Source organism: Ambystoma mexicanum, chromosome 11 (assembly GCF_040938575.1).
Source record: "Ambystoma mexicanum isolate Mex_15411 chromosome 11, UKY_AmexF1_1, whole genome shotgun sequence".
Taxonomy (NCBI): Eukaryota; Metazoa; Chordata; class Amphibia; order Caudata; family Ambystomatidae; genus Ambystoma; species Ambystoma mexicanum.
Window position 1 is genome coordinate 1,327,779,687 of NC_090934.1, and position 26,788 is coordinate 1,327,806,474.

General features: G+C 44.3%; 1 protein-coding gene across 1 annotated transcript in view; it reads right to left on the reverse strand.

Moving 5' to 3' along the window:
- Positions 1-26,788, reverse strand: part of MYO5A (myosin VA) — a 937,291-nt gene that overhangs the window by 108,082 nt on the left and 802,421 nt on the right. Inside the window, exons 31-34 of the mRNA XM_069624847.1 lie at positions 25,572-25,649; positions 16,277-16,475; positions 5,745-5,819; positions 2,048-2,141 (exon numbers count right to left, since the gene is read on the reverse strand). Coding sequence (XP_069480948.1) covers positions 2,048-2,141; positions 5,745-5,819; positions 16,277-16,475; positions 25,572-25,649 — 446 coding nt within the window. The remainder of the gene's footprint in view (positions 1-2,047; positions 2,142-5,744; positions 5,820-16,276; positions 16,476-25,571; positions 25,650-26,788) is intronic.

Genomic DNA, 26,788 nt, shown 5'->3' on the forward strand with positions numbered 1-26,788 from the left:
ACAGCCTTGGAGCAAAAAATACACAAAGGTATGAGGGATAAGACCACTGCCACCAGCCATTCAGATAAGCCTGTCACTAACTAAAAAGTTACAGGAGCAATGAGAAAGGCGATACAATGTAGCCGGTCAGCACTCCATGTAAGGTGGTGTGTGCTGATCTCACAATAGAAAATATAGGAAGGATACTACATATCCCCCTGCACTTGGGAACATGCGTTCCCACAAGGAAAAGGTATAAAAAGAAATAAAAAAGTAGCCCAAAGATAGGGTAAAAGAATGAGAGTGTGTGGAAAAAGGTTCCCACTCACTCAGGAGTACTAACAAAAGATCCAGTAGTCCAGCAAAAAGTGCTGGGGGACGGACTCACATGTGAAGGGGATTTTAAATAAAAATGAAAATATACCTAACAATCTGTGAGAGGAAGGAATCCATTACAAATGTAATGCTTGCATTCAGTGTAACATGCCTATGGGCCAATACGACATTCAGAAAGTAAAGCTAAGGAAAGAAATGATGTACAAAATCCCTGAAAGGATATACAAATGTTTACACTAAAAGTGTCGCCACATGCTCAATGTAAGGATGCTGGAAAACTGAGCTTAAGTTACTAGATGGAGATGGGAGTGGCCATTAAGTCCTGATTTTTTTAATTTGACTACAATGGTTATCCTTATTCTGGTTTTCCCCATTCTAAACAAACTTCAAGACCTCCATCTGGGTTTTCGACCCAGACATACTTTAGGACAGGGGCTTGCAACGCTGTGAGTCTCAAGGTATTTTGGACTGATTCCCATGGCCATAGACTATGCTGGCTTGAGCAGATTGGAGTTGTGGTCCAAAACATCTGGAGAGTCAAAGGTTGCAGACCCATGCTTTAGGGTGAAATCGACGTTGACATGAAGCTAGTAGGGTGAAATAAGTGGCATATTAGAAGTGAACAGTAATAAATAACTGAGATAAAAACATTTCCGTTTTACCAGTAGCACGTTCCTATCCTATTCCTATTGCAACGCTGTGAGTCTCAAGGTATTTTGGACTGATTCCCATGATCCTTGGCCATAGACTATGCTGGCTTGAGCAGATTGGAGTTGTGGTCCAAAACATCTGGAGAGTCAAAGGTTGCAGACCCATGCTTTAGGGTGAAATCGACGTTGACATGAAGCTAGTAGGGTGAAATAAGTGGCATATTAGAAGTGAACAGTAATAAATAACTGAGATAAAAACATTTCCGTTTTACCAGTAGCACGTTCCTATCCTATTCCTATTGCAACGCTGTGAGTCTCAAGGTATTTTGGACTGATTCCCATGATCCTTGGCCATAGACTATGCTGGCTTGAGCAGATTGGAGTTGTGGTCCAAAACATCTGGAGAGTCAAAGGTTGCAGACCCATGCTTTAGGGTGAAATCGACGTTGACATGAAGCTAGTAGGGTGAAATAAGTGGCATATTAGAAGTGAACAGTAATAAATAACTGAGATAAAAACATTTCCGTTTTACCAGTAGCACGTTCCTATTCATATGCCATGCACTTCATTAATGTCCTTTTTCTAAATCCACACAAAGTTTTTACGTCCTGCAGAGCCAATCACAAACGTTCCTGCGCATTTGTTAAGTGGCAACTTTACATAGTTTACCAGTGTTGGACTACGGGCGAGTAATCTTGATTATCACTAACCTATTAGTTAGCCTTAAATGTCTCTCTCTCTCGCTCGCTCTCCTCCACACTCTTGCAGAATTAAAAAGCTCTGTCTCGGGAGGATAGCTCAGCGGCAATGTGCTCACCTTGGAAGCAAGACGACATGGAGGAAAACAGGTTCGATCTCCTTGTCTGCGCTTAGAAACCTCTGGGTATTAAGCGCGCTATAAATAACCTATCATATCATATGTATATCAGAAAAAGCATTAACAAAGGCATCATACCTGAAAGCCCCTCGCAGGCCACCTCTACATGTCGACTGCTCTAATTTCACTGCTATAGATCCTTTCAGCGACAAAATGAAAAACCTACCATGAACAATATTTGCTAAGGAAGGTGCTTCTCACATACCTTCCAATTCTCCAATCTTCTTGGCAAACACCTTCAACTGTTTCTTCAGTTTCCGGATCGTTTTGTCTTGTTTCTCGAGCTGTTCCATGAGATCCTGCAAATCGTAGTAAAGACCTTAGATTCAAGCAACAACTAAATTTTGTTCAACCGGCTGCGAACACACAAAGTTGTGGTTAGTTGTGAGCTGTTGACAAAAGCTTTAGAGTGGTGCCATGTTCTGGCGAAAATTTGCCGGCCTTGTATTTGGCATATTGTTATGACAAAACACTGCTGCCGTGTATGATCAGTTATAACCAGCATGATGGAGACAACGCTTATTTTAGCACATTCCAAGAATGTGAACAATTTAAGACTATGAGGACAGCTAAACAGTGATATGGGTTGAAAGATCAGTCGAGGCTTCCAAATCGCTAAGGGGAAGGATGTGAATAATTGGACAAAATCTCAATGTGCATGCATTTGTTAGTAAGACGAAAGCAGACAAGAAAAGATAAGAGCCACATTCCACATGTGCACATGGAAGGAATAGCCATCAGAACAGCTGTGTAGAAAAGAACCGTCAGGAGTGTTTCCAACAAGCTTGAGTTGTGAAAAAGGTAACACTCCTGCCAATTCCGTCAGTGACTGTGAGAACTATTTCTCCAGTGACAAAGGAAAAGGGGATTAATAGGTGGGTCAAAAATATCTTTCCTTCATTTATTGAATCATCATTTCTGACACTTTAACATTGAAAACGGTAGTCAATAAGCTCCAACTGTCTCGAACAGGATCATTTTTAATAGTTAAACATAGTAAACAGTTACACTTGCCTCAGTTTGAGAAAGCAGTTTGAAATGTTTCTTAAAACGATTCTGAAAGTCTTGTAGGATTTATTTTATAAAGTGGGACTTTAGTGTTATTTTGGGGTTTCAGTAAATGTCGATATGTTTATTTAAAAGCTTGAACGGCTATTTAAAATAAAGATTTTTGAGTTATTTGTTAAAAGCCATGTCTTATCGTTTAAAGTAATTTGGGATTGCTAATTTTAAACTTTTGAAATGTTTGAGCAACTGAAGGTGGTGATCATTTTGGCTGAAAGCTTTGCGTCTATGCATAAGCTGCGGTCCTCAAAAGCGATGTTGCTACTTTGCCAATGGTGTTTCATCAAACAGTGAGCTATAACAGATTCTTGAAGTCGTAATCCTCTTCCCCGCACTTTAAGATGCACTGCAAAGGTGCCCCCCTCTTCAAGACTCCGAGTAAGGGACATTTCTTTCATTTAAATGTTCCCTTTTAATGATGTTCTTAATGTTGTTGTTTCTTTAATCAAACTCCTAGCTTTGGAACCTTTTAAGAACGCACTTCTTTGTTTTCAAACTCATAAGCATTGACATTTATTTTTCAAACTACTCAACTTGTTTAAACCTCCTACTTAAGTATAAAAATCAATAAAAAGTTAAAGATTGTTTTAAATACACCAAACTTGGATAGCTTTTTGAGCCATTTAGTGAAAGGTGTTTATAAACAGATGACCTTTTAACAGCCTACTGTATGTCTCCTTAGCAGTGTAAACCCGTTATTTAACAATTGGAACTTTTTTTTGTAAAACTTCCTCAATTGCTAAACTTGTCAGCTAGCTCTAGATTTTTAACCTATAAAACATATAATTATGTTTACAACATTTAAATATATAATACATTCTATATATCATAGACATTTGATTTGCACACAGTTTTGGAAGCAAAACAACCTGCCAAAATTAACATGGGCTCACTTCGGTCTGCTTTAATTCTCATTCCTAAATCTACTGACGTATGCACTGAAACCATGTGAGGCAGGGCAGATCAGTTACTATGAAGCTATACAAGGTGTGTCAGTTCATTCTATTCCAGTTGGTCAGACCCCCCTTGTTAATTTGCATATTTAAGTAACTTTGGGTCTCACCCTAAGTTACTAGGGGAATCCAGACGTGGACCCCTTGTTCACTATTCTTAGAGAGGCACAGCTCCACCCTACTGATGAGGCCCAACCAGACCGAAACACCCGACTGTGGTTGCTGTTGGTACTCTTGTTCAGAGGAGAATTGCCTAGCATTTCGGTGCTGGACTGCCCCAAGGCAGGACAAAGACTGATATGTTTGGGATGTTTCTTCTCTGTGAAAGATAGTGAGCTAAAGACTCTGGGTAAGTCTCTCGTAACCAGGACTAATGTCTGGCAGAGGGACTCCCAGGAACCCCTTGTTAATTTACAGACACTGGAAGGAATAGCTTTTGTGAGACCATGACACACAGTCTTAACTGCTATCAGGGAGGAAATAGCATACCAGAGGTGGGATTAAGCTAGAAGACCTCTGGCTTAAAACCAGATCACAGTGAAGACTTCAGCATGATCTGATTTTCCTTCTTGGTACACAGAGTATGCCCGGGACGATTATGGAATCCTGACTCACAAGCTGATCCCTTTGTGGGGAGCTAAGGGTGCAATATTGTAATGGCTGGGTCAACGAAGGGGCATGGAAATGGCGCACTGGGGGAGATAGGTGGAAATAAATAGTGGGGCAGGGTTTTGCTGGTGAGGGGTTAGACTGGAAAGAGTTTTGTTCTGACAAGGATTAAAAAGTCACTTGCTTTTGTTGAGTTTCAGGGAATATAATAGTATGTGGCTCAATTAGTAGAAACTTAAAATCGTCTGAAAGTGGGGTTAAAAGCTATGATAAAGTGGCATTTGAGCCGCTTGGAACCAGCTTTCCTTAATATTCTATTTTTATTTATAACGGTGTCATTTGTGCTCACTGATATCTGCTCCTAACTTGACAAACAGTTTGGTTGACACATACAAACCAAAGAAGAAACAAAGAATGTCTAAAAAAAATCTCAATAGATGCCATTGCATTTTACCACTGTATTGGGATATTATTCTATTGCATTTACTGTACATATTTGCAAGTTTTCCAAATATAAAAATATAATATTTTAAACAATGTGGACAAAAATGTTGTTACCCTTAAGGATAGTCACATTCGATGTTACATTTGAAAGTGTGGCTGAATTGTGATCACTCATGTCGCAAGGAACATCGTGAACAAGGTTAGTAGTTAGACGCACACATTTAGCAAAAATTATCTTTACAAACGTGGGGTTTATACCAGTACTTGGAAACCCCCCCCCCACTATATCAAAAGAGAAAGTAAGGGGAAGTAAGGGGAAGCAGAAGATACCACTTGATATGTTGATATGCAATTGTTATAGTAGGGCGTGGGAGTGGGTGAGTGTTCATGCTTTTAAGCGAAAGGGCGAATTTACATCAACAAGTGAGATGCAAAAAGACTAACCACTCCACAGACACAAAATACATTTTTTTAAAAAATTCATCTTTAATCCAGATGCAATTCATCACCACCTTTGAAAAAAAGTAACTTTCGCAGGTGTCAGTCAAAGGCATGCTTAGAATGAAAGTTTACAACCTAGCCCATTGTCAAAATAGAGCTTTGTGTCCATCATACTGGAATTTTCAGATTAGTGACAATATGCACGTAAACGACATGTTGTGAGAACAGGAAGGACAACACGTGTGTACACTCAAAAGCTGTGGGAGAAGTAAACACCCTCACGCCCAAGTGTTTCGTTGAAGGCGGGTGGCGGTGGGGCTTTAGTTAGTGCTGCGGTGCGGACACACAGACCAGACAACAGAGAGGGACAAAGTGCAATGGTCTACATACAATAATCCGCCTGTAAAGGGAAATCCGGTAGGACTGATACTCCATGGGGTCATCTGCATACAGCGCCTCAAAATACTGAAAAAACAGGCACAGTGCTTTCTTTATCCCCAGGTCTACTAAACATGTCACACTATCCACTAATGAGACTCACACTCATCAAGCACCAGGAATGACAGCGTTTCACTCATTCACGCTTTCCCATACTATCATTCAGACAAGTGATACAATAACATTATGATGGATGGCATGAGTTACAAAGTTAGGTTAAACAAGGATGGACCTAATGGCTTAGTTCCATCCTCGACACAGCACACACCTGTGTACAAAGTAGAGCACTTCGAAAACATCCAGCCATTCAGTGAAGGATTTGGGAATGAGCTATAATCAGTGCTAAAGACGACTAACTGGGGAACATGGGAATTTTCACAGAACATAGCGGGGATCACAAAGCAGCACGGCACGTCAGGCACGCTTCTCACCCATCCACCACTGCCATGCAAAGAAGGTTTGAATCCGAAATATCCCATTCTATGTTGTCACATCAATAATCTCCATCTAGAAAAATATGATTTGAGCAAAAAAGCTTGAAAAAAATCCTATATTGCAACTAGCCTCCAGAAAAGGGCTTTTTGGAAATCTAGATGTCTTGGGAAGCATATCTGGTGCAAAATGGAGAAGAAAAAAACCACTATTACCCATACACAACTATCCATTATTACTACTCTGGCATGATGACATGAGGATATTAACACTTAAAATAAAAAGGACACAAAAACAGGATGCAGACTTGAAAATCAGAATGTCAAAAGGGGAAATGCAGCCTTACTTTGAAGAGGCTGAGCTTTTAGGAAGACGAAGGCCCCCTGCCCAACGTGCCTCACTCCTCCTTCAGCGGAAACCCCTGCCTGGAGCAGGAGGATTCAGACTGTGGCATTGCCCTTCAAACTTGGAGCTGCTGCTTGCGCGATGATTAGCAAGGCCCAAACCTTCCAATTCCAAATTAAGCAGCTTGAGCACAGCACAATATACCCGTGGGCAATTTCTCAATACAAACTGTTCCACGAATGTAAAACAACATTCACAGAGGAATTACAACCAAGGAGTAGGTCATATCCTGTCTTGCCTTTCTGACTTTGTTTTCATGGAGTCCTGGGTATAGGTGACGTTGTGGAGTGTTTGCTGTTGTTCTACCCCCAGTGTACCACCTGCGTCAGTTGGTCAAGGAGAGGTACCGCCCCCTGGCGTCGGATGCCAGATATCTGTTCCATGAACTTAGCAGCAAATGTCTCTCCTACTTTACTTCAATCTACTGGCATCCAGTTCTTGGCTGCTACTCTTTGCAAATGCAATGTAAGCTGTGCACCGGCGGTACTTGGTCATGTTGCGTTGTGCTTTACTCATTTAGTACACTGCTGCAGATTTGGGACAGAGCGGGGTTGGGGAGCGGTTCCGTGCCCAAGCTTTCCTTACAGGGTCTGCTGTTTTCCCACACAAAGGGCTGCGTTCCTTGCTACCTCACGTTTCCCTTATTTGGGAAATACAAAGTAGTGCCTACACACAATAGTAACTTTTATCACACTGCTTTGTATTCAGGCATATCATCATGGCCCTTTTAATGCACATCCTCTGGCACACACACAAGGTTACTTAAAGTGTGTGCATGTCTTAATGACATACGCACATGCAACATTCTTGCGCATCTCTTGCATTCTTCATTGGACACTTTTTGAATTTGCCTAGTAACAATCACATACGACATGCATTATCCACCTGTTCTCAGTTTTGCTGTGCCACACACAACAGTTGTACATGCATGATTCTCATTATTCACTCAGTTTTGGCCGTATTTACGGCACACAGATTGGACTCATTCAGTAGCCACACAGTTCTCACACATCATGCACACATGCTTCACCCTCAACTGATCTGTTAGGCGTAGGCCTCTCTCCCACTATAGAGGAATCTCAAATCTAGATGTGTATAGTATTGTACACCACTGCTTCAATTGACCCTCAAATGTAACTGTGTCTGGTACTGTATTCAACTGCTCACCTGTCTCTCAACTCTTGCTGGGTTTGGTATTATACTCAATTGTTCTGCTAGGTCTAGACCTCCCTCCCAATATACAGAACCCATACCCAGCTGTGCTCAGTCATCACCTGAAGCCAGGCCTCTCTCGCTGTCCAATCACCTCAGATCTGGGCGTTGTATTACTACCCAAAAACCCAGACCTCCCTCTAGCCTCCAAGCAGGCCCAGAACCAGCTACTTGAACATCCACCCAAGACCTTCTAAACAGGCTCCTGCCCACCAGTCCGGCTTCCGATTGAAGCGTTAAGAACTGCCTGACACTATTGATCATCCACACCGGTGAAACCAAGCCCTACATCCCACCAATACCTGAGATCTATCACTATCTACCGCAACTGAGTCCTAAACCAACAGCACACCCATAGGAAACAATCCCGACCCTTCGACAGAAAGGACAGACTGAGCCTGACAGCATTCAAGCCTATCAAGACTAAAAGAGACATCAATACTGTGCTTGAACAATACATCACAGAGGACCATTTAGCCTGCTACCTCTGCAATGTGAACCAAAATGCCCCAACACAGAAAGGGACGCCGAGAAAGAGCAAGATCTTGCAACAATGGCCACGGACACACAATACCAACTGCACCCAGCAGAAGCAGCCTCAAATGCAGGAAACAACCCACTTAACACGGTTACCACCAGAACAAACCCTACCCTCGACAGCCACAGAGCCTCGATACCCTAACACCGGAATCTTGACACACAAAGAATCCCCCAAAACACGCTCTAATCAAGAAATGCCTCTTTCTCCTGTGAGCGGCAAAAAAGATACAACCGTTCCTGCCATTCGCCAACAAAACTCTCACCATCATCACTCTGGTCATGTCCAGAGTAGATTACGCCAACAGCCTATAGCTGGGCATGCCTGAATGATTTCTAAAAAAACTACAGCGCATACAAAATGCGGCAGCCAGACTCCTTCTCAAATTACCCCGAAGAGAACACATCACACCTGCGCTAAAAATACTACACTGGCTACCAATAAAATGCGAATAAAATTTAAATCCATGTGCATCATGCACAAAGCTATACACAACCAAGGCGCAGAATTCCTGAGAGCTAAATTACGCCTACACCAGCCGACAAAAATGCTCAGATCAAGAAACGACATCCGCCCTACAACAAAAGAAAACTCGGGAGGATCATCGTTCTCTCACCAGGCACTGAAAACATGGAATGACCTACCAAAGAATATACGGAACACAAGGAACCACCTAGTATTCAGGAAACTGCTCAAATCCTGGCTCTTCACTGCGTAACTAGAAGATCACCCACAAGAACACCCACACCGCTAAACAACGATGAATAAAGAGACCAACCCCGGTCCCCACCAAACAACCGAACACGAACAGAACCCAAGGACCGCACCCCACGACATACCATAAGACATCTTGAGAGCCACAAGAGGAGGACACCATAGACTGAACACAGACAGACCAAGACAAAATCACTTAGATGACTCATCCACAGCATCCTGGCCCATACCACACCCACAGTTCAAGCAGACATTCACATAGATGGTAGGTTAAGAGGAGACTGCTACTCCTCTTAACACAAGGACACAAAAGGAGGAGAACAGACACTTCAACCTCACTATACATAGTTCATTAGAATACAACAGGGAATGCATCGCATCAAAACCAAAATTTCTGTCAGGCGTGGGCCTCCCTCTCCCTTTGCGGGACTCTCGATTCTAGCTGTGTTTTAGGACTGTACAGAATTATTCAATTGTTTCTCAAATCCAGTGAAGTGAGGTACTATACTCAATTGCTCTGTTGGGCATGGGCCTCTCCCTCATTATACAGGACTCTCAAGTCTAGCCGTTTTCGCACCAGGCAGGATTCCCAAAATCTAGGCATTCAGGCATACTGTGATTAGCTGCAAAGCATATAACCCACTAACCAAAAAAAGCTCAAAACTTTCTACATACTCATTGCTCAAAAACTAACACAACCACCTCTCGAACCGCAAGCCGCATGCACTTCACCACACCGCTACAACACATAAACCGCATTACACTCATTCATCTGCATGCATCATATGCCCATGAAACACATTTCTTCTTGCATTCCAACATTCAATCACCTACCTCATTCAGACGTGTCCACCAGTGTTCAAAAGCTCCTGGCTTTCTCACATCATTGCAGGACATTCCCCATTTCAGAAACTGCTGTCTACCCCCAATTTAAGCTTTTATAGCTCAGTGTCATACACACTCCCTTGGTACTGTTCACCTACACAGATTTCTAGTTCACACCAATTTACCCGTGGGAGCCTGGTTTGCACCCAAGCCCATCTTTCAGGCTTTATCACCACTTTATTCCACTTACCATCTTTGGTGTTGATAATATATTGTAATCAACAAGGCATCGCTAACTGTTCGAAGCAGTTGCAAAAGTATATTGTTCTCGACTATGTAACAATTTTACATTGTTACCATCGTTTGACTCTTGTCCATCTTTTTTTAAGGCCTCCTGTTGAATTGCACCATTGTCATAAATGACATTGCATTGTTTTCCCTAAAAGGAACAGTGCAGTTCTCCCGTCTCTTCCCTTCGGGTTCAGTCTGGTAGTCTTGTTATTTCATTCAGGTGACTGCATTTGACCACCTTGTGTTGACAGTTTTTTCTTTTTCATTTCCTGTGGCTCTCCCACTTACTGCCCACCGCACTTCACACGGTGCAGCTACAGCCGAGAGCCGGTGAGCGACTCTACAACCTGGCTGCCCACGCTGCACCTAAATCAGCTGTTCGCAGTGCCTGGTGAAGCCCTCTGTGATTGGCTGGGCTTTGGTCTACTTCCTTGCTGTCGGAGCTGGCAGGCGATTGCTGGCTCCCTCAAAGGCCACCTAAAAGGGTCTTGCCCACCCCTGTCTGGCCGTGTCAGGGTCCGCGAGGGTTGTGGAGGGCCCCAGGCATCTTCCTTGAGATCCATCTGCACCTGACTTGACCCTGCAGGGCCGGGTAAGCACCATCATTCTCCTTTCAATTGCTGCATCACCCGTTGTCACTGTTCCCCCCCCCCACCATCTCCAATGGGCCTCCTGGCGACACATTTTGGCACTGTTGGTTCCCTGTCCTTTGCCAGCATCCCTCCATTTCAGCACCACCCATGTGCAGGAAACTACAGCTGCATCTTTTTTACCCCCAACTGTGTAATTGAGTTCCACTGCTACCCATGAATGACCGTTGCACATGCCTTTCCACATGTGTTGATGACTTTCAAATTTAGGTGTTCTTAATTATTGCTGCACCTTTTCTTCCTCCCTGGAACCCACCTCCGAGGCCCCTTTCACCTCTGTAGTCTCTGCACCCCCTGTAACCTGAACCTTGATGTGCATTTGAACCTGTGCAGTGTATGTTTTCTGCTGCATTTTACTGCTTTGCTCTAAAGTTGAATCTAAGTGCGAGTCTGAAACTGTGCAGTGTATGTTTTCTGCTGCATTCTAGCACTCACCTAGTCTGGTTTGCTTAAAAATCTTTGCTACCCAGTGCATATCTTGTTTACAGCACCTCCATCTGGGCTTGCTAGGCAGCTTGGTGAGTTTATTTATGCACAGTGCAGCCCCTGTCTATATCCCTCCCACCTCGGTCCCACTACATGACCCTCTCCATCTGCAAATCTATTCTAACATCTACTCTATCACCTATCCTATCTCTTTCACTAAGTCTGGAAGGAAAAAGCTTTAGAAAGCTCTCCTGGACTCTAACCTAGGCCTACCTATTGCTGGAACCTATCTCAATGCTACTTCCAGGCAGACTATTACAGACATCCTTTTCTCTGTCCCTTCCCCAGACCTATGGACTCCCCACCTGGTCTCCCACTCACTCCCCTTTCTCCTATTCTCCCATTAAAGGTGGCACTAGATGGGAAGTACTCTTGGTATACTTTTCATCCTCTATGTGCATCATTAATGTCTATCACAATGGCACTATCATGGCCCAAGGTTCTCAACCTACTCTTCGCCTCCTTGACCAGCACCTGCCCTCTCTCATTAACTTCCTCCCCTCTCCTGCTATTCGTCAATCCTCCTCGCCTTTAATCTCCCCACCACGACCGACGGGAGTACCATGCCTTGTACCCCCCTCGGAAATCTTTCAAAGGTGATAACCAGCTTCACTTGGCTACTCTGAATGCTTGCTCTGCTGCCAAGCACTCCTCAGACATCTGTCTCCTTCTTGAAGACTTTGATTTCCTCGCCCTTACTGAGACGTGGTCCAATGTCAGCTGTCACTGCTCTTGACACACTCCTTCCTGAGGCTACAAAATCCACTCTAAACCCAGAACCAACAGGCCCGAAGGTGGAGGGGCCCTGGACCCCCATCCCAAGTGGGTCCCTGCCTCTATCATAACTACTCAAACCTACTCCTCTTGATTGCCTCGCCTGTTGGCTTGGGATCTCACCTACTCCCTCCCACATCCTTGCGACTATCCACAGGCCCCCTCTCCCTAACTCTCTCCCTCTCTGAATGGGCGAACCTTCCATCCTTCCTCTCGACCTCCTCTTCCAAACTCCTCCTCCTTGGTGACTTCAATATCCACCTCAACTCCCTTGAATCAGACACCTCACAGTTCTGTGTCCTCTGTGACTCCCTTTCTCACTATTCTTCCTTCCGGTCCGACCTACTCAGCCAGACACACTCTGAACGCCCTCATCCGTAACCCGGTCACCACCTCCATCTCCTGGTCTGACAACTTTCCTCTCCTCCCGCTTGGGGACCCTTGGGCCTCTATCTGAGGCCCCCCCCCAGCACTGCCAATCTCCTTTGCCGTCATTCGACCGATTAAGCAAGTGTCAGTCGCTGCTTTTGCCTCCACCTTCATCCCCACCCCAGCCCTGCCCTTACTCTCTCTCTGACTCTGTCCTTGCTAATCTGCACCTCTCCATCTCTAACACCCTCAACATCCTTGCCCCCGTCACAAGGATATGCCTAAAACCTGCCTCCAAGTCCAACGGCAGGTATGACTTCGGTGTAGCATCTCGGAAACGTTAGTGCAGAGTTGCTAAATGTAAATGGCAGACCTCGGGTTCATCCTCTGACAAACTGGCCTGTTGTCTACTTCAAAGGCAATATCATTTCTCTATCTGCTCTAAGAAGAGGGCCCACATCCAAGCACACATCTCTTGAGCCACCAACAACATGGCTGAAATTTTCAAAATCCGCAAGAAACTTGCCAACCCTCCTGCAGTCTACACCCTCCCAGGCTCTCTGCACCGTGTGGGGCTCCCATTTCACATCTAAAACCTAGGACATCCTGTCCTCACTCTCCTCCACCACCATCTCCTCTCCCCCTCCTGCCCCCGCCATGCTTACCCTCCTTCCACCCCCCACACTCTCCTCCCTCCTACCCATAGCACCAGATGAGGTTTCTAAAGTTGTCCTCTAAGCAGGTGCTCTCCTGCTCGTCTAGAAAAAGACATTGCCTCTTACCCCCGCTCCTGACCACTTCTGCAACCACTCCTTTGCCACTGGCTCTTTTCCTCTATCCCTCAAGCACTCCCTTGTGCACCCTCTTAAAAATGCTATCTGCAGACCCTTTCTGCCCAGCCCCATCTCCACTACCCCCTTCCAGGGCAAACTCTTGGAGGAGCTGCCCCCCACCCCTCCACCAACAGACCCTTGACACTAAACTTGTTGGTTTCCTCCATGACCATCAATCTGGATTCCGGCATCCAGAGCCACGGAAACTGCTCTCCTGAACACCCGTGAAGACATGCTTGCAGATCTTGATTCTAACTCTCCTGCTATTCTCATTCTCCCCTCCGCCTTTGACTTAGTAAACCATTTATATCCTCATAAAACGTCTCGGCACTGGATCGGCTGACCTCTTTCCTCACTAACCGCCCTTCCCAGTTGCAACTGGGCCCTTTCTCCTCCACCACAACACACTAACTACAGCATCTCCCAGGGCTCAATCCCATCAACACGGCTCTTCAATATCTATCTTACCCCTTCTGCTCAACTGATCTCCTTCTCTCCTCATTTCCAGTTTTCTGCTGATGAGGCAAAGCTCTCCTTCAAACTGCCCTCTACTACCTCCTCTTTCATCCACATTGTCTGACCGCCATCCAGGCATGGTGTGAGTCTAATGATCTCTGCCTTAAGGCCAGTAAGACAGATCCTTCTCATTGGGACACCTGCATCATGTTTTCCACCTACCTTCTGGCTGCCCTCTTTGGGCCCTATATCCTCACCATCCTGTGAGGCCAAAAACCTTGGGGTCATCTTCAACTCCACTCTCCTTCACCCCTCACATCTTGGAACTTGCCAAGAAGGCCCACTTCCAGCTTGACCTCCTTCGAGGCATTCTCCCTTTCCTCATCTTCCCCCAGAAGCTCAATGCCTCCAAAGCTCTGGTCCTCTCCACGCTGGACTACTGCAACAGCCTCTTCCTCAATCTCCCCTTTTCCTCCCTACGCTCCCTTCGGCTAATCCAGAATAGGGTTGCAAGACTTAACCTTGGTCTCAAGCCCAGGGACTGCATCTCTCCAGCCCTAAAATCTCTCCACTGGCTCGCGGTGGTTGTGAGGATCAAATTCAAGACCCCACTGCATCATCCACAAGGCTTTCTGGGGCCTGGGACCATGCTATCTCCAACTAGCCCCCTCCCTAAATACTCCCCTGCTAGAGCCCTCCGCTCCTCTAACTCCAACTCTCTGCTTGTCAAACGCTTCTCCAAGCAGAGAGTGGGGGGCAGGTCTATATCCTCGGCTGGTACCTCCCTTTGGAACAGCCTCCCTGCTCCTCTCAGTCTTGAGCCGGATCTCCTTAAGTTCCTGACACTTCTCAGAACTCTGCTTTTCTCTACCCCTTTCCCCTCCTTGCTAATCACCCCACTGCCGCTGAGACTGGTGGCCTGGTCCTCATGAATCACACAGGTAACCAGGCCCTCCACCCAGTTGACACCAGCAAACCCTACCGAGCCCACTGCCTGGTGGCTATGCATCGCACCCTGGGATTCATCCGCCGTAGCACTTGGCCTGAGGCCGTCCTTTGGCTCCTCTTGGCACTTCCTTTCCAACCCCCTTAAGCACTTGTCCATTCCTTGATCCATTACTTGATCCCCTCCCTCGCCTCCCCCACCTTTCCCTATCTCCTGCACTTCTCGTCACTGCACTTGCTCGTGCGAATGACACAAGGCTTAGTAGGACCATGACTGAATATTCTGTTTTTTTTTGCCAATGCAATTTCTCCCCTTGTTCCCTCCCCACTTTGCCTTGTGGCGCCTGGAAACACTATTCTGTCGTATAGGCGCCTAACAAGTACTCGATAAATAAACTGTTGTCTCAGCAATCTTCCTACTGTGCCCCACCCTGACTTCATGTAGACATCAGGTTGAAGCATTGGACATACTCATATCTGTGCGCACATTCAATGAGCACCTACTCTCTGGCCCTTTTGCGACCCCAGTCAATGAACAGTGGGTCTGTTACACTTGCCTGCCATCCCACCATGTTGTACTCCTGGAGTCTATGTTTCCTGCATGCTGGCCCTACCTTTTTTGCTCCTGTACAGTCTTCCTTTAGTTTCATTTTAAAGGAGGAAGATGTGTTATATCATGTCTTGCCTGCCTGCATCTGTGTGCACTGAAAACTGGGTGACTTGTGTATGTCATGTTGTGGAGTGGGTGTTCTACCCACCCTGTTCACCTTTGTCACTTTGTCAGAGATAGCTGCCTTCCACTGGTGCTGGATGCCTGGTGTGTCTGTCCCATATACTTACCTGCAACTACCTCTCCTACTGAGCTACCTACTGTCCTCCTGGGCCTCCCCCTCTTAATGACATTATAGAGTAGTTTTGAACAATAATTTCTGGGGCGTGTTCTTTCTTGTCTCAATTCTACAGCAAAGAGCTTTATTTCACTTCGGCCAACCTGCAACTGGTCAGAGCCTAGCGGCTTTCCTCAAGCTCAAGACTAGAGATAAATGGCTCTCACAGTTGAAAGCCTTCAAAGGTGCTGTCCTAAACAGGATGTTAGTGGCGTACTAAGCAAGGTAGGAAAAACTGAATAGGTATATTTAACATTTGGGCTTCTATCTCACAGACTAGTATCCAGCAAGTGTCAGCACCGTTGCTTCTAATCGCATATTCGAACACTTTTAAAATGGAGTCGGTTGTCATTCAGATAATGTCCCGGGAGGATAGCTCGGCGGCAGCGTGCGCGTCTTGGAAGCAAGACGACACGAAGCAACAACAGGTTCAATCCCCGGGTCCGCGCTTAGAAACCTCTGGGTGTTTAAGCGCATTATAAATACGTAACTAAGACAAACAAACAATTCCTGTAACAGCACCTCGATGCCTGCGGGCTGTGTGAGCGCTTTATAAATGTTAAATAAATAAATAAATGTGGGGTAAAAACGGATGAACCATTCAGAGCCACCCGTCAATTGTGGCAATGCATGAAGCCTTCCCCTACTGCTCTTGCATTGCCCTTACCAGATTCTCATTGGTCAGCCTGGTGATCTCGTGCTGGAGACTTGCTTCGATGCGGGCCTCTGGTGGAAGCTGCAGGTTCTGAGCCAGGAGCTGTTGCTGTCGATTGTTCTCTTCCTTCAGGCTCTGGATCTCGCCCCGCAGAGATTCCACCTCGTTTTCGCTGCTCTTTTTCTGGCTCTGAAGCTGCGACTCAAGCAGCCTGCAAAAAAACAATACAGGAGAACCAATCATGGATGAACTCCAAATGCACTTTCTGGGAAAAGCTTGGTCACCCAATTCTCCCTAAAAAGAGCCTTATTTGCTGCCATGGAATATCAGTGCAGGATATTCCCCACATTCCAGTGCGTTGCAGAGAAACGAAATGTGGCGTTGCAAAGAAAGCGACTCGCTCACTTCCACACAGTATTCCCCTGGCACATGCACCACACAGATCTGTTCAATTGGACATTGTTTGAGGAAAGCAAACCCTATGTTTCTGTAGCATTTTCCTCCTTCCATGGTTTAAAGTACTGTAAACCTCATCTGTAATCTTAAAAAGGGATTAAGTCACCATGGTAGTTAATTAAACCATCTTAGATTTTGAAACCGTACAAAATCAGAACCTCTTTCAAATAAACAGAATAGGCAATTAGAGAAATGCTCGACTATAGTGACTTTCAGAATAAATTTTAGGTAGGGCAGCTGGAAAGGAGGCAACCAAATGATGTGTGTGCGTGTGTACATGGTTAAATCTACAGGTGCATCTTGCCCCTTAGGTTAAACAATCCTGTTGCCCATAAATATGATAGGATTAACTTACTTGGAAAACTGTCAAACTGAGACACAATATGTTCAGACAGGACATATTACTCTAAATATAGAATGATAAATATTGAATGCTCAAAAAGTCAAATAAAGCGAATAAAACCAACCACATAATGTCGAATTTGAAAAATCAGAATAAACTGAAAAGGTTTCATTTTAAAATAAACATTCAGAGGCTGTATGATAAGTGAGGCAGTGAGGCACAATATTGTTGGTTAGGCGTTAGGTTAGGTTAAGGAGGCTACAGGCGCAATTCCCACCCATTTGAGCAAATGTTTCTTTAAAAAAGCGCAGAAATGGTACCGGGAAGTTGGTTAGTGTCTTGGGGAACCATTATGTATTTATATAGGCGGGGACCGTCAATTACTTTTACGTCAGCTTGAGGCACGCACCATTGCCAAACTTGGTTGTACTAGTCTTGGTCTCAACACGGACATGGAACTAAATGTATTTTTGTAATGCTTTATACAAATGCTGGTGCATATTTCCTATACTTGCAGCAACTGCATTTTCATTATTCCTTGTTTGTCGTCATGTATTTACATCTAGTCAAATTTAAACAACCAAGACCGTCAGGAATCTTTGCCAGTATCAAATTGCCCATCCGTCCCTCGCCGTCATTAAACATTCCAGAGATTTTTGATTTTTCAATTTTAAAAAAAAAAAATATATATATATATATATATATATATATATATATATATATATATATATTTTATATATTTTATATATTTATTTTTATTTCGCATGCACACTGCCATTACAGCTTATTATGCATTAGACTTTTATTTAATATTTAATAGTTGTGTTAACACATGTAGACATTGTCTAGGGCACAAACAAGATGCAAGCACTTGCCTCACTTAATACAAGGACTAGCATTACCATAATTCGTTGCGCTAAATTTAACCACATGACTGAGTCACGTGACACATTTTAGGTTCTTTGCTCTAAAAATATGGAAGGAATAAACTGCACAACACTGATTTCGTGAAGCGTTTGGACTCTGGCCACAGTGGGGAACCAGCCCCTGAACTTACAGGTATGGGCTTGACAGTACTTTCAGAGTATCTCACTGTTAGACTGATTCTTACAAATATTTATGTTATTCAACCTACCTGCGGAATTGGGTTTTTATACATTGTCTTTTTTTTGGCAGTTGCAACGTTTGAACAAACTCCCATGTTCTGGGAATGTACCACAATGTATCAGTAACAGAGACTGCTTCAGGTATCGCTGTCTATTATTTTTACGCATTTGGATATTTTTGACAACCCATTTAAGTCATATGTCGATCTCTTGTCTTGGGTTTCTTTGTTTATGTATTTTTCAGTTATTTGCCGTTTATATTCTTGAGGAGAATCAACTACTTTAGAATTGGCCCATATATCTGCCCCTAAGGAGGGCTTGGGTTTTCCAACTCAGTTTGAACAACATACGATAAAACATTTATTCATTTAAACATTTATATCACACACGGGTAACAATGTAATAATACATTTTACCACCATGAGGCGCATGAGGGATGAGCATTTTGATCCTTGGCACAATAGTCTGTTACCTTTGCACTATGCGTGTACATGGGATTAATAAATTGTTAAAATGTATCAGTTGTTTATTCATTTAGGATTCAGGCTTATGGTGTTTTCTCTCTTTTTCACATATTATTTTGTTTTCATTATGTGGACATTCACATACGGACACTTCAACCGCGATTTTTGGCTCGACAACATATGGTAACAAATCAAATGTTTTTTATTTACTCCTTATTTACTTGGAATATGTTTCACATTGAAATGGTTGCTTTGCTCTTTGACATGATGTAATGTCCATATGGGCTTTTTTCTTTCTTGGTTGCATTTCTCTTCTTTAACTCTGGCCCCCTCTTCTTCCTCTGCTGGTTAATTTTGTTTATATTTCAAATGTTCTTATCCTCATGGCATGATTATATAATATTTTGCTGTATTGGAATGTATATGAATCATACCAACACCACAGTCTTGCCTTGAAAAGGACCCGTTGTTTTGTGTCGAAACACGTGTCGCCAGTCTTGTTTTTGCATTAACTCATAAAATCTGTTTCAACAGTGTTTTTTTGACTGAAGAATCTATTGCTTTGGACTCTTTGTTTCACTGTATTTGTTGTCCAGTTACACATTCAATTTGAACAGGATATTTACCATTCGCTTAGGGCTGCGCAATCATTTAGAGGTGACATTTTTCAAGTGTTTGTATCTATTTGCAGTTTTTGAGGTGACTGCTGGTCCCTCCTTCGTGCAGCAACCCAATCTTATTTGGTTTGTAAGGGTCGCATTGACTTTAGTTTGTCTTTTCAAATTTAGTTCTAACCCAGCGCCTCACCATACCGGCACACCTCAATTTTGTTTATGTTTTTGTACATAACAAGGTTTTTTTTAAAACAATAACTTTTTGATTTTTCAAATGTTATTGTAATTCTAATGTATTAGAATACCAAATGGTAGCAGTTCTATCATATTGACTTTTTCATTCAAGATTTACACATTCTATCTTTTTACTTTTGTGATTTTCCCATAGAACCCAGACCAGTCTGTAAACATCCATAACCATTTGAATGTTCTACACATAGCAAGCATGTACATGTCACCAGGCATTCACTTCACCCACTTGGCTTTTGTGAATTTTGCCATTCAACCCAAGGGGCAGAAATGCCCAGCTGCCTGCTTGACCTGTCCGCTACCATGAACCTTGCAAATAAAGTTAGTCCTGAGCAGGCACACAAAGTAAGGTTAGATATTTATTAAAAAGAAGCGCTAGGCAGGCATGAGGAGACATTGTATTAGTAAAGCAACTTTTGAATTGTGGTGTGTGTGTTGATGGATGCTGGTTTCACCATATTCACTGGATTGAAACTGTAGTCAGAACCATACTCTAAGAATAAAGCACAGCGAGTAGGATAACATGGATTGCTGGCCAAAGATGTTCTCCTTCACTGCTGGAGCCAGAGCAATGGTTGAAGTCAGTAACACCTGGGCTTCCAGTATGGGGGAAAGTTTGCTACGTCCGCCCCTAGCTCTAGATCTGCCTCGATGCCCCCCCACTACTATAGAGAAGACCACCTGGGTAGTGGGGGACAACTGGGTGAGAGATGCCTTTTACACACCTGCCGAATGAGCCAGAGTACATTTGCCCACCACTGGCACTTCCGCTGTCAATCCAGACCTAAAGCTCGTCTCCTGATGGCATTGCGGGTCTCCTGCATCATCAGAAGGTCCACCTGCAAAGGTGGCGAAAGCCAGACCTCCATTAACTGGTTAGACGTGCCCCTGCCTACTGGTGACTCATGCACTGGAGATAAACGGAGGTTGGTACTTATTGAGGCAAAGTTGAAATCTACCTACACTTTTTATGGACAAATGAGAACGTTTAATGTCTCCTCTTGGATTTGGATTGTGTGCAAACTGCATAGCAGGTTGAAGCATCATTTGTTTTCTGCAGTGATTTAAAAAATCTGTTACTCAAATGGGGCAAATCGAATGTGGCCAAACATGAATATTTTTTAAGTAATCTTTCACATCATGACATACTTGCACATATATTTAAAAAAGGAAATCAAGTCGTTAAAGAAAAATTTACATTTTAGGGTTCGGCATTTAAAAAATAGAAATGCGTTTTGCACTTTTTAAGGAGACGGCATTTAAAAAACATAATTTTCTTGGTGCCCATTGAATGTACGAGTATAGGCATGGGATATACTAGGCTGGCCTGTAACGTAGCACACTTTACCAATGCACCCACACAGGTTGCGTGCTGCAAGCTGAATTGGCACCATGCTCATTGTAGAGTGCGCAACCTTCTTACATGTGGGTGTGTGCAGAATCTTAGTTATCGGGGAGGCCTCAATAGAGAGAATAACAGTAGAACAATCCCAGCCCATAATGTAAAAAAAACTACCCATCATGCCCTGGCCTCGGTCCTCCAGGCATCAAAAAGAGAAGGGACAAAATTGCATAAATTACCTATTGGGCAGTATACTGCCAATGATGTGTGCCTGGCAGTGTTGGGCAGAGGCTGTGCCTGATGCTTCCACCCAGCCCTGCCGAACAGTTTGATAGGGATGCAGTATGGTTGAAGGTACCTCATGCTAATGCAGCTTGGCGGCCAGGCTCAGCCAACACTATATGCCGAATCGGTATGACTAAGCCAGCGACCTAGAGAAAAAGCCCCCATATTTAAAGATGGTTTTAGTTTATACAAAACAAGGCAGGATTTACAACAACCTCCCCAACCAGTTTTTTCCACAGACCTGTAGTATTTGGGAAAGGGTTCAGGGTCACTCTCCTATGCCATGCCAGGTGGACTGCTGGTCGAAAATGCCAGGTGGTTTGGACTGGAGGCTCAGCTCTTTTTCATGGCAGTTGGGTGGAGGATGACTCAGTCTCGATAGCACGATTCTGCTGGGCTTTTCTGCCTCATCAGTATGTATTTTGACACCTTGGTAATTGAGGAGCAGGAGTTTTGGGGAGCCAGCAGTGCCTGCACGATCTGCTCTCACCTCCACGCGGATGCTGAGACGACTTAAATCTACCATGAATACAAGAGGTACCCCAGCTAAGCCATGGAAACAAGTTGAGAACTCCAAGGTGCCGGCACGTTCTTGAGACTGTAGTCCATCATCCACATGACCAACTAACCTACCCCAAAGAGCATCTGGAAGGCAGGGCCAGGGTGTGTCAAACAGAAAGAAGGCCGCCTAAGACGGGTGAACCAATCCCAAGTCCGATGCCAGGGATTTAAGCCATCCGCAGGGGCGGATGGCGACAGCTAATCCCCATCCCAGCTACCAAACATGTGTTCCGTTACACCCCAGAGAGGAAAGTAGGGCAAAGACTCAATGAAAACCCAAGTTGAGTTGGTGTGAGATTTCAGAAGGAGGCGGTTGTGGTTTGGAGCTGGTGGCTGAAGCCGATTGGAGCGCAAGACGAGAGGAGCAGGTGCAACAGCAAGGAGTAGAGGAGCTTGGAGGCCAGTGGGACAGACGGCCCTGGAGAGGTTTGGTGAGTTTAAGGAGCTAGGTGGCATTACTGTGTAATGAGTTGCAGGGGAGGTTAAGAGTGTGATGAGAATGCGCAAGGAGGAGGTTGGTGAATATTTGAATGAGGTGTGAGATTTACAGAGGTGACCTTTTGAAGGAGTTCTTTGGTGGGACTAAGGAGGAAGGTGGTAAGTATCTGGAGGGGGCATGTGGTAAAGTGGAATAGGTGGTTATGGAAATTCTCAAGGCGGAGATTATTGAATTACAGAAGGAGGTTGTTGAGACTGTAGAGAAGAATGGCGAGCATCAGACACAGAGGATCGGTGAGCCGAAGGACAAGGCAGTTAAATGTATTGAGCAGGTGGCTGGAGTTACAGAAGAGGGGACTGGGAAACTTCAGGAGGATGTTAGCAAAGTAAAGAGAAGGTTAGTCAAGATCTGGCTGTGCAGTTAGGAGAAGTTAAGGAGGTAGAGGCGTGTGGACATGTGGGTGTTTGGAGAGTTTGTGGAGGGGGGTTGGCACTAGTAAGGAGATTTGTGCGACTAAGGAGGAAGAGCAGAAAGAGGTTCACGAAAGTAAGGTACAGGTTGATGAAGGTAAAGAGGAAGGTGTGGGTGTTAATAAGGATGGTGCAGATTTTTGCAAAGGCGGAGGTAGGTGAATCTCTTGTAAAGGAGATACTAAGGAAGTGGAGGAGACTTGTTAATATCTTATGGATGAGGTTGGACATTGTGAGAGAGATGGTAAAAGAACAATTTACTGGGGCGGTTGGAGATGGAAAGAATGAGGTGATTATTATAATGGTATTTATGGAGCACGGACCAAGCTTCGAGAAGCAACAGAGTCTTTTACAACATTGCAGATGCCCAACACTGCGCTTCTCAGTGGTAACAACAGAACAGATATACAGCAGGGTGGGATACAGTGGGGGACAGAGGAGGGGTACAGCTGTAGTTGGTAGGCGAGGGGCGGGCGGTGTCTAGTGAGTGAGGTGGCGCTAGGGGCGACGTGATGGCCTAGGTGTCTCTCCTCCTAAACACCTAGAAGAGGTGTGTCTTGAGCTCTTTTCTGAATTGTAGGAGGGCAGAGGAGAGTCTGATGCCCACAGGCAGGAGGTTCCATAGTCTTGGGAGCATAGGCAGAGAAGGCTTGTTTTCTGGTCCTTTCCTTTTTGCAGCACCGGATTTCAAGTCTGCATGTTTCTTTGCTTCTGGTAGTGTGCTGTCTGCCGGAGATACAGAGTTTGTCTGCGAGGTAGCTGGGTGACTTGAGAGTAACTGCCTCATAAATGATGCAGCAAGACGAAGGTGATGCAGTGAAGGTCGATGAAGGTCGCAGTGACGTGGTTGCATCTGCGTAGACCCTTGATGAGGTGTGCAGCCTGGTGTAGGACACTTCTCAGGGGCACAAGGAGGATGACCCGAGGCTTTCGAGGAGTGCACTGCTACCATGAAGGTGGGATAGGACCAGTGCTTGAACAGTGGGTATAAAGCTGTCCGGAGGAGGAAGGACTTGACTTTTCACAGGAGGGAGAGCGGATACCAAGCTGTCAGTTCTCTTAGCAGAACTAACAAAAGATAAATCACCCGACATATGTTTTATGAAAGAAATGGCTTGCACTTTGCCCATTTTCCTACAGAGCCCATTGGAAGTTAAGGGGATGCTTTCCTCTCCTACCTCTCTTTTGTTCAACCTTGGGACCTTTCAAGAAGGCAAACCTTCACACCTTGAAAACAAAAGTCCATGTTTATAGAAAGCATCTAATGAGACATTCAACTTTTATAAACTTTTAATAAACAGGACCATAATAAAAGATCCCAAATGTTGGAGTCTGAAGCCATTTTGGGTTGTACCTTTTAGGTTAAGAACTGATAGCATTTTACAGCATCAATAGAAAACATGGATTGCGCCAAACATCTGTCCATGACGTTTTTCTAAAAAGGCACAGAGTACATTGAAGGATTTCACTATTCTGATCCCAATGTGTGAAAAATCACATTAAACAACTTTTCAGATCCAGCCTCACCTGTTTTGTGTACTGACGACAGCAAGTTCAGAACAGATATGCACCGTTACATTTAAAAAATGTGTGCAAGAACAAGTGGACACCTGGATGCTAGATTCTATGACTCGGAAGATCGACTTGCCCGCTAAAGGGTCTGCGAGTTGAACTGTTGCGCAATATACAGAACACGGTAGTGCACTGCCCACAAACATATCCAAAAAGATTTCTGAAATATTAAAAATAGTCTATCACAACAGACGCGTCTGGATGGAAGCAGATGCAGGAGAAAAACAATGAAAAAACTTTTTCTGAAGTTCCCCTCTTGCCACAAACATTGATCTTGCGTCTAGGGCTGGGCAGTAGCGTACCCCCAAGATATGGGACAAAACTGCTGTCAAACCCACAGATCGGACAATCATGACGAGAGAGCTGAACTTTCACGATCGTACAGACATCCAAAGGAGATCTTGCGCACCTCCTTGGGAAATTCAATTGCGCAGCCATGCTTGGTTGCACAAATGCTTTTCTATGGAGTGGCGGTAGTGCTGTGTGGGCGGAACAGGATCTCTCCGGGCGTGAACAAAGTGGAAAACGGAACTTGCAGCTCCATAAAGAGCTCCATCACAAGGGTTTCAGTATGCTTGCGGATATCCACCGATAGGTAGCCGCGAGGTGTAGATCACCAGGAAAATCCTTGGGGAATAGGACTCTTTCCCCCCCACCCCGGGATTCTCCAGGTGTGGACAGAATGAGCGATCCAGGTCAAACCCCACGTTAGATTAAACAGGAGTTAAGACTTCCTCGTGTGCAGAGGCAGGTAGAAGTTATTCTGGGTTGAACCCAATGACATGGCTTTACATTTGTTGTCACTGATTCCACATAATCCAGTGGAAATCCAGTGTAGCGAATTAAGCACTCACAGGCCCACTGCGAAGGGCAACTACCCTTCATCCTTATGAGGTTGACAAAATGAGTTCCAACAATGTTATGAGAAAGCTATATATATATATAAGTATATATATATATAGAGAGAGAGAGAGCACAAATTGTTAACTGCTTTGACCTTCCCCTACCAAGTTGCAAATTGAAAACCTGTGTTACCAGGAGTCCATCCTAAAACTAGGAGGTGTAGCAGTGTGCCACAACACAGTCCCAACGACTGAAAGTGCATCGGAATATAACTTTCTATTAACTGATCTAAAGCAATTCAGTGAACCCTGTAGCAATTGGATTAAGTTCTGGATAATCACACAGGCGAATAACCCACTAGTTCCCTGCTTTTGCTTTGGACTTATTTTTTTTAAAGCAAGCCCAACCAGTTGGACATGTTCGCAACCATGGACCAGTCAGACGGTTTAGCAACCTTGGTTTTGTTTTCAACGTACATGGAGGAAGCAGGCACATAGCAAAGCACTGGTTAGTAAAAGACACAATGCAGACCGGAAAAGCCTCATCCATAGACATTTCGTAACCTGTTGGCCTGTTTTAACCCTTCATAAACCAGCAATAGCTCTCCATCCTCATTCAGAATTTCGTAGTCTTGAAGAGATCTTGAGAGAAAGGTTTCAAAAAGAAGGTCAAATGTTAAAGGGATTTGTGATAGTTAAGTGACATGTTAAAGGCATGATGAGGACACAGATGATTACGACGAGCTCATGTTAACAGTCACACTGAATCTGAACCTCTACTTACCAGAGTTTTGGAACACGCCACGTGCAATAAATACAATATCGGTTCAGAGCATCAACTACACTTTTGTTTGCACTGCAATTGGATCATGACCCTTAGCAGGGGTCTCAAAGTCCGGCTGCTAGACGTTCCACCCACACCAGGTAGTTACAATAACCAGTGACTATTTACCCGATCACTGTGCACATTAAAAGCATTCCAATGTGTTGGTGGATACCCATGGATTGGTTTAGGCTCCCCAAGGACAGGATGTGGAGACTCCTCGCCTTAAGCAAGGGTTTGTAATTGAAGCGACAAAACATTTCAGAAAGAAACCTGTTCACACTGTGCTCCCTCAAGACACACATTCTCTCTCAAATTGCATGAAAATACTTAATGTGGATCAGAAAGAGCCTTTACTGCAAACATTGTAACCCAACAAGAGCACAGATTCATTAAATATTATAATATGTCCAAGATGTTCACATTACGCACATTTTGAATCAAAATTATATTAATATGAAAAGGTATTTAAAAGGTCTACCCAACTTAAAATGGCATTAGTTGTCTAATCTTTCACCACAAATCTGCTTGCAGCCCGTTTATATGTTGCCTATGATTGCATACTTAGTTGCTCATCTAGGTGATCTTGCTGGCGAGGAACGCTACGCAAAGAATGGGTACATATAGTGGCAATTTGGAGAATTTTTATTTAAGTGCTGGTCACTAAGGAGATGGTATGGTCGTTGTGGCAATGGCTGTGTCATCGGTGGCAACAAGTGATCGTAAATCGAATCCACTCTAAGTTAAAGGGAGGGAAGTCAGAGCAGTCCCTCAATCAATCCTCAGTCCCTTTTCTCCAATGTATTCCCAAGTAATGTGCTAGGAAACAGAAAGCGAAGAACGTCACATGTATATGGCACTAAGATCTGCCATAAAGCTGATACCCAAAGACAAAATAAAAAATGTTTTAAAAATGTACACGATTTCAAAAACGGGGTAGTTGCGGTCTGGAAGGAGG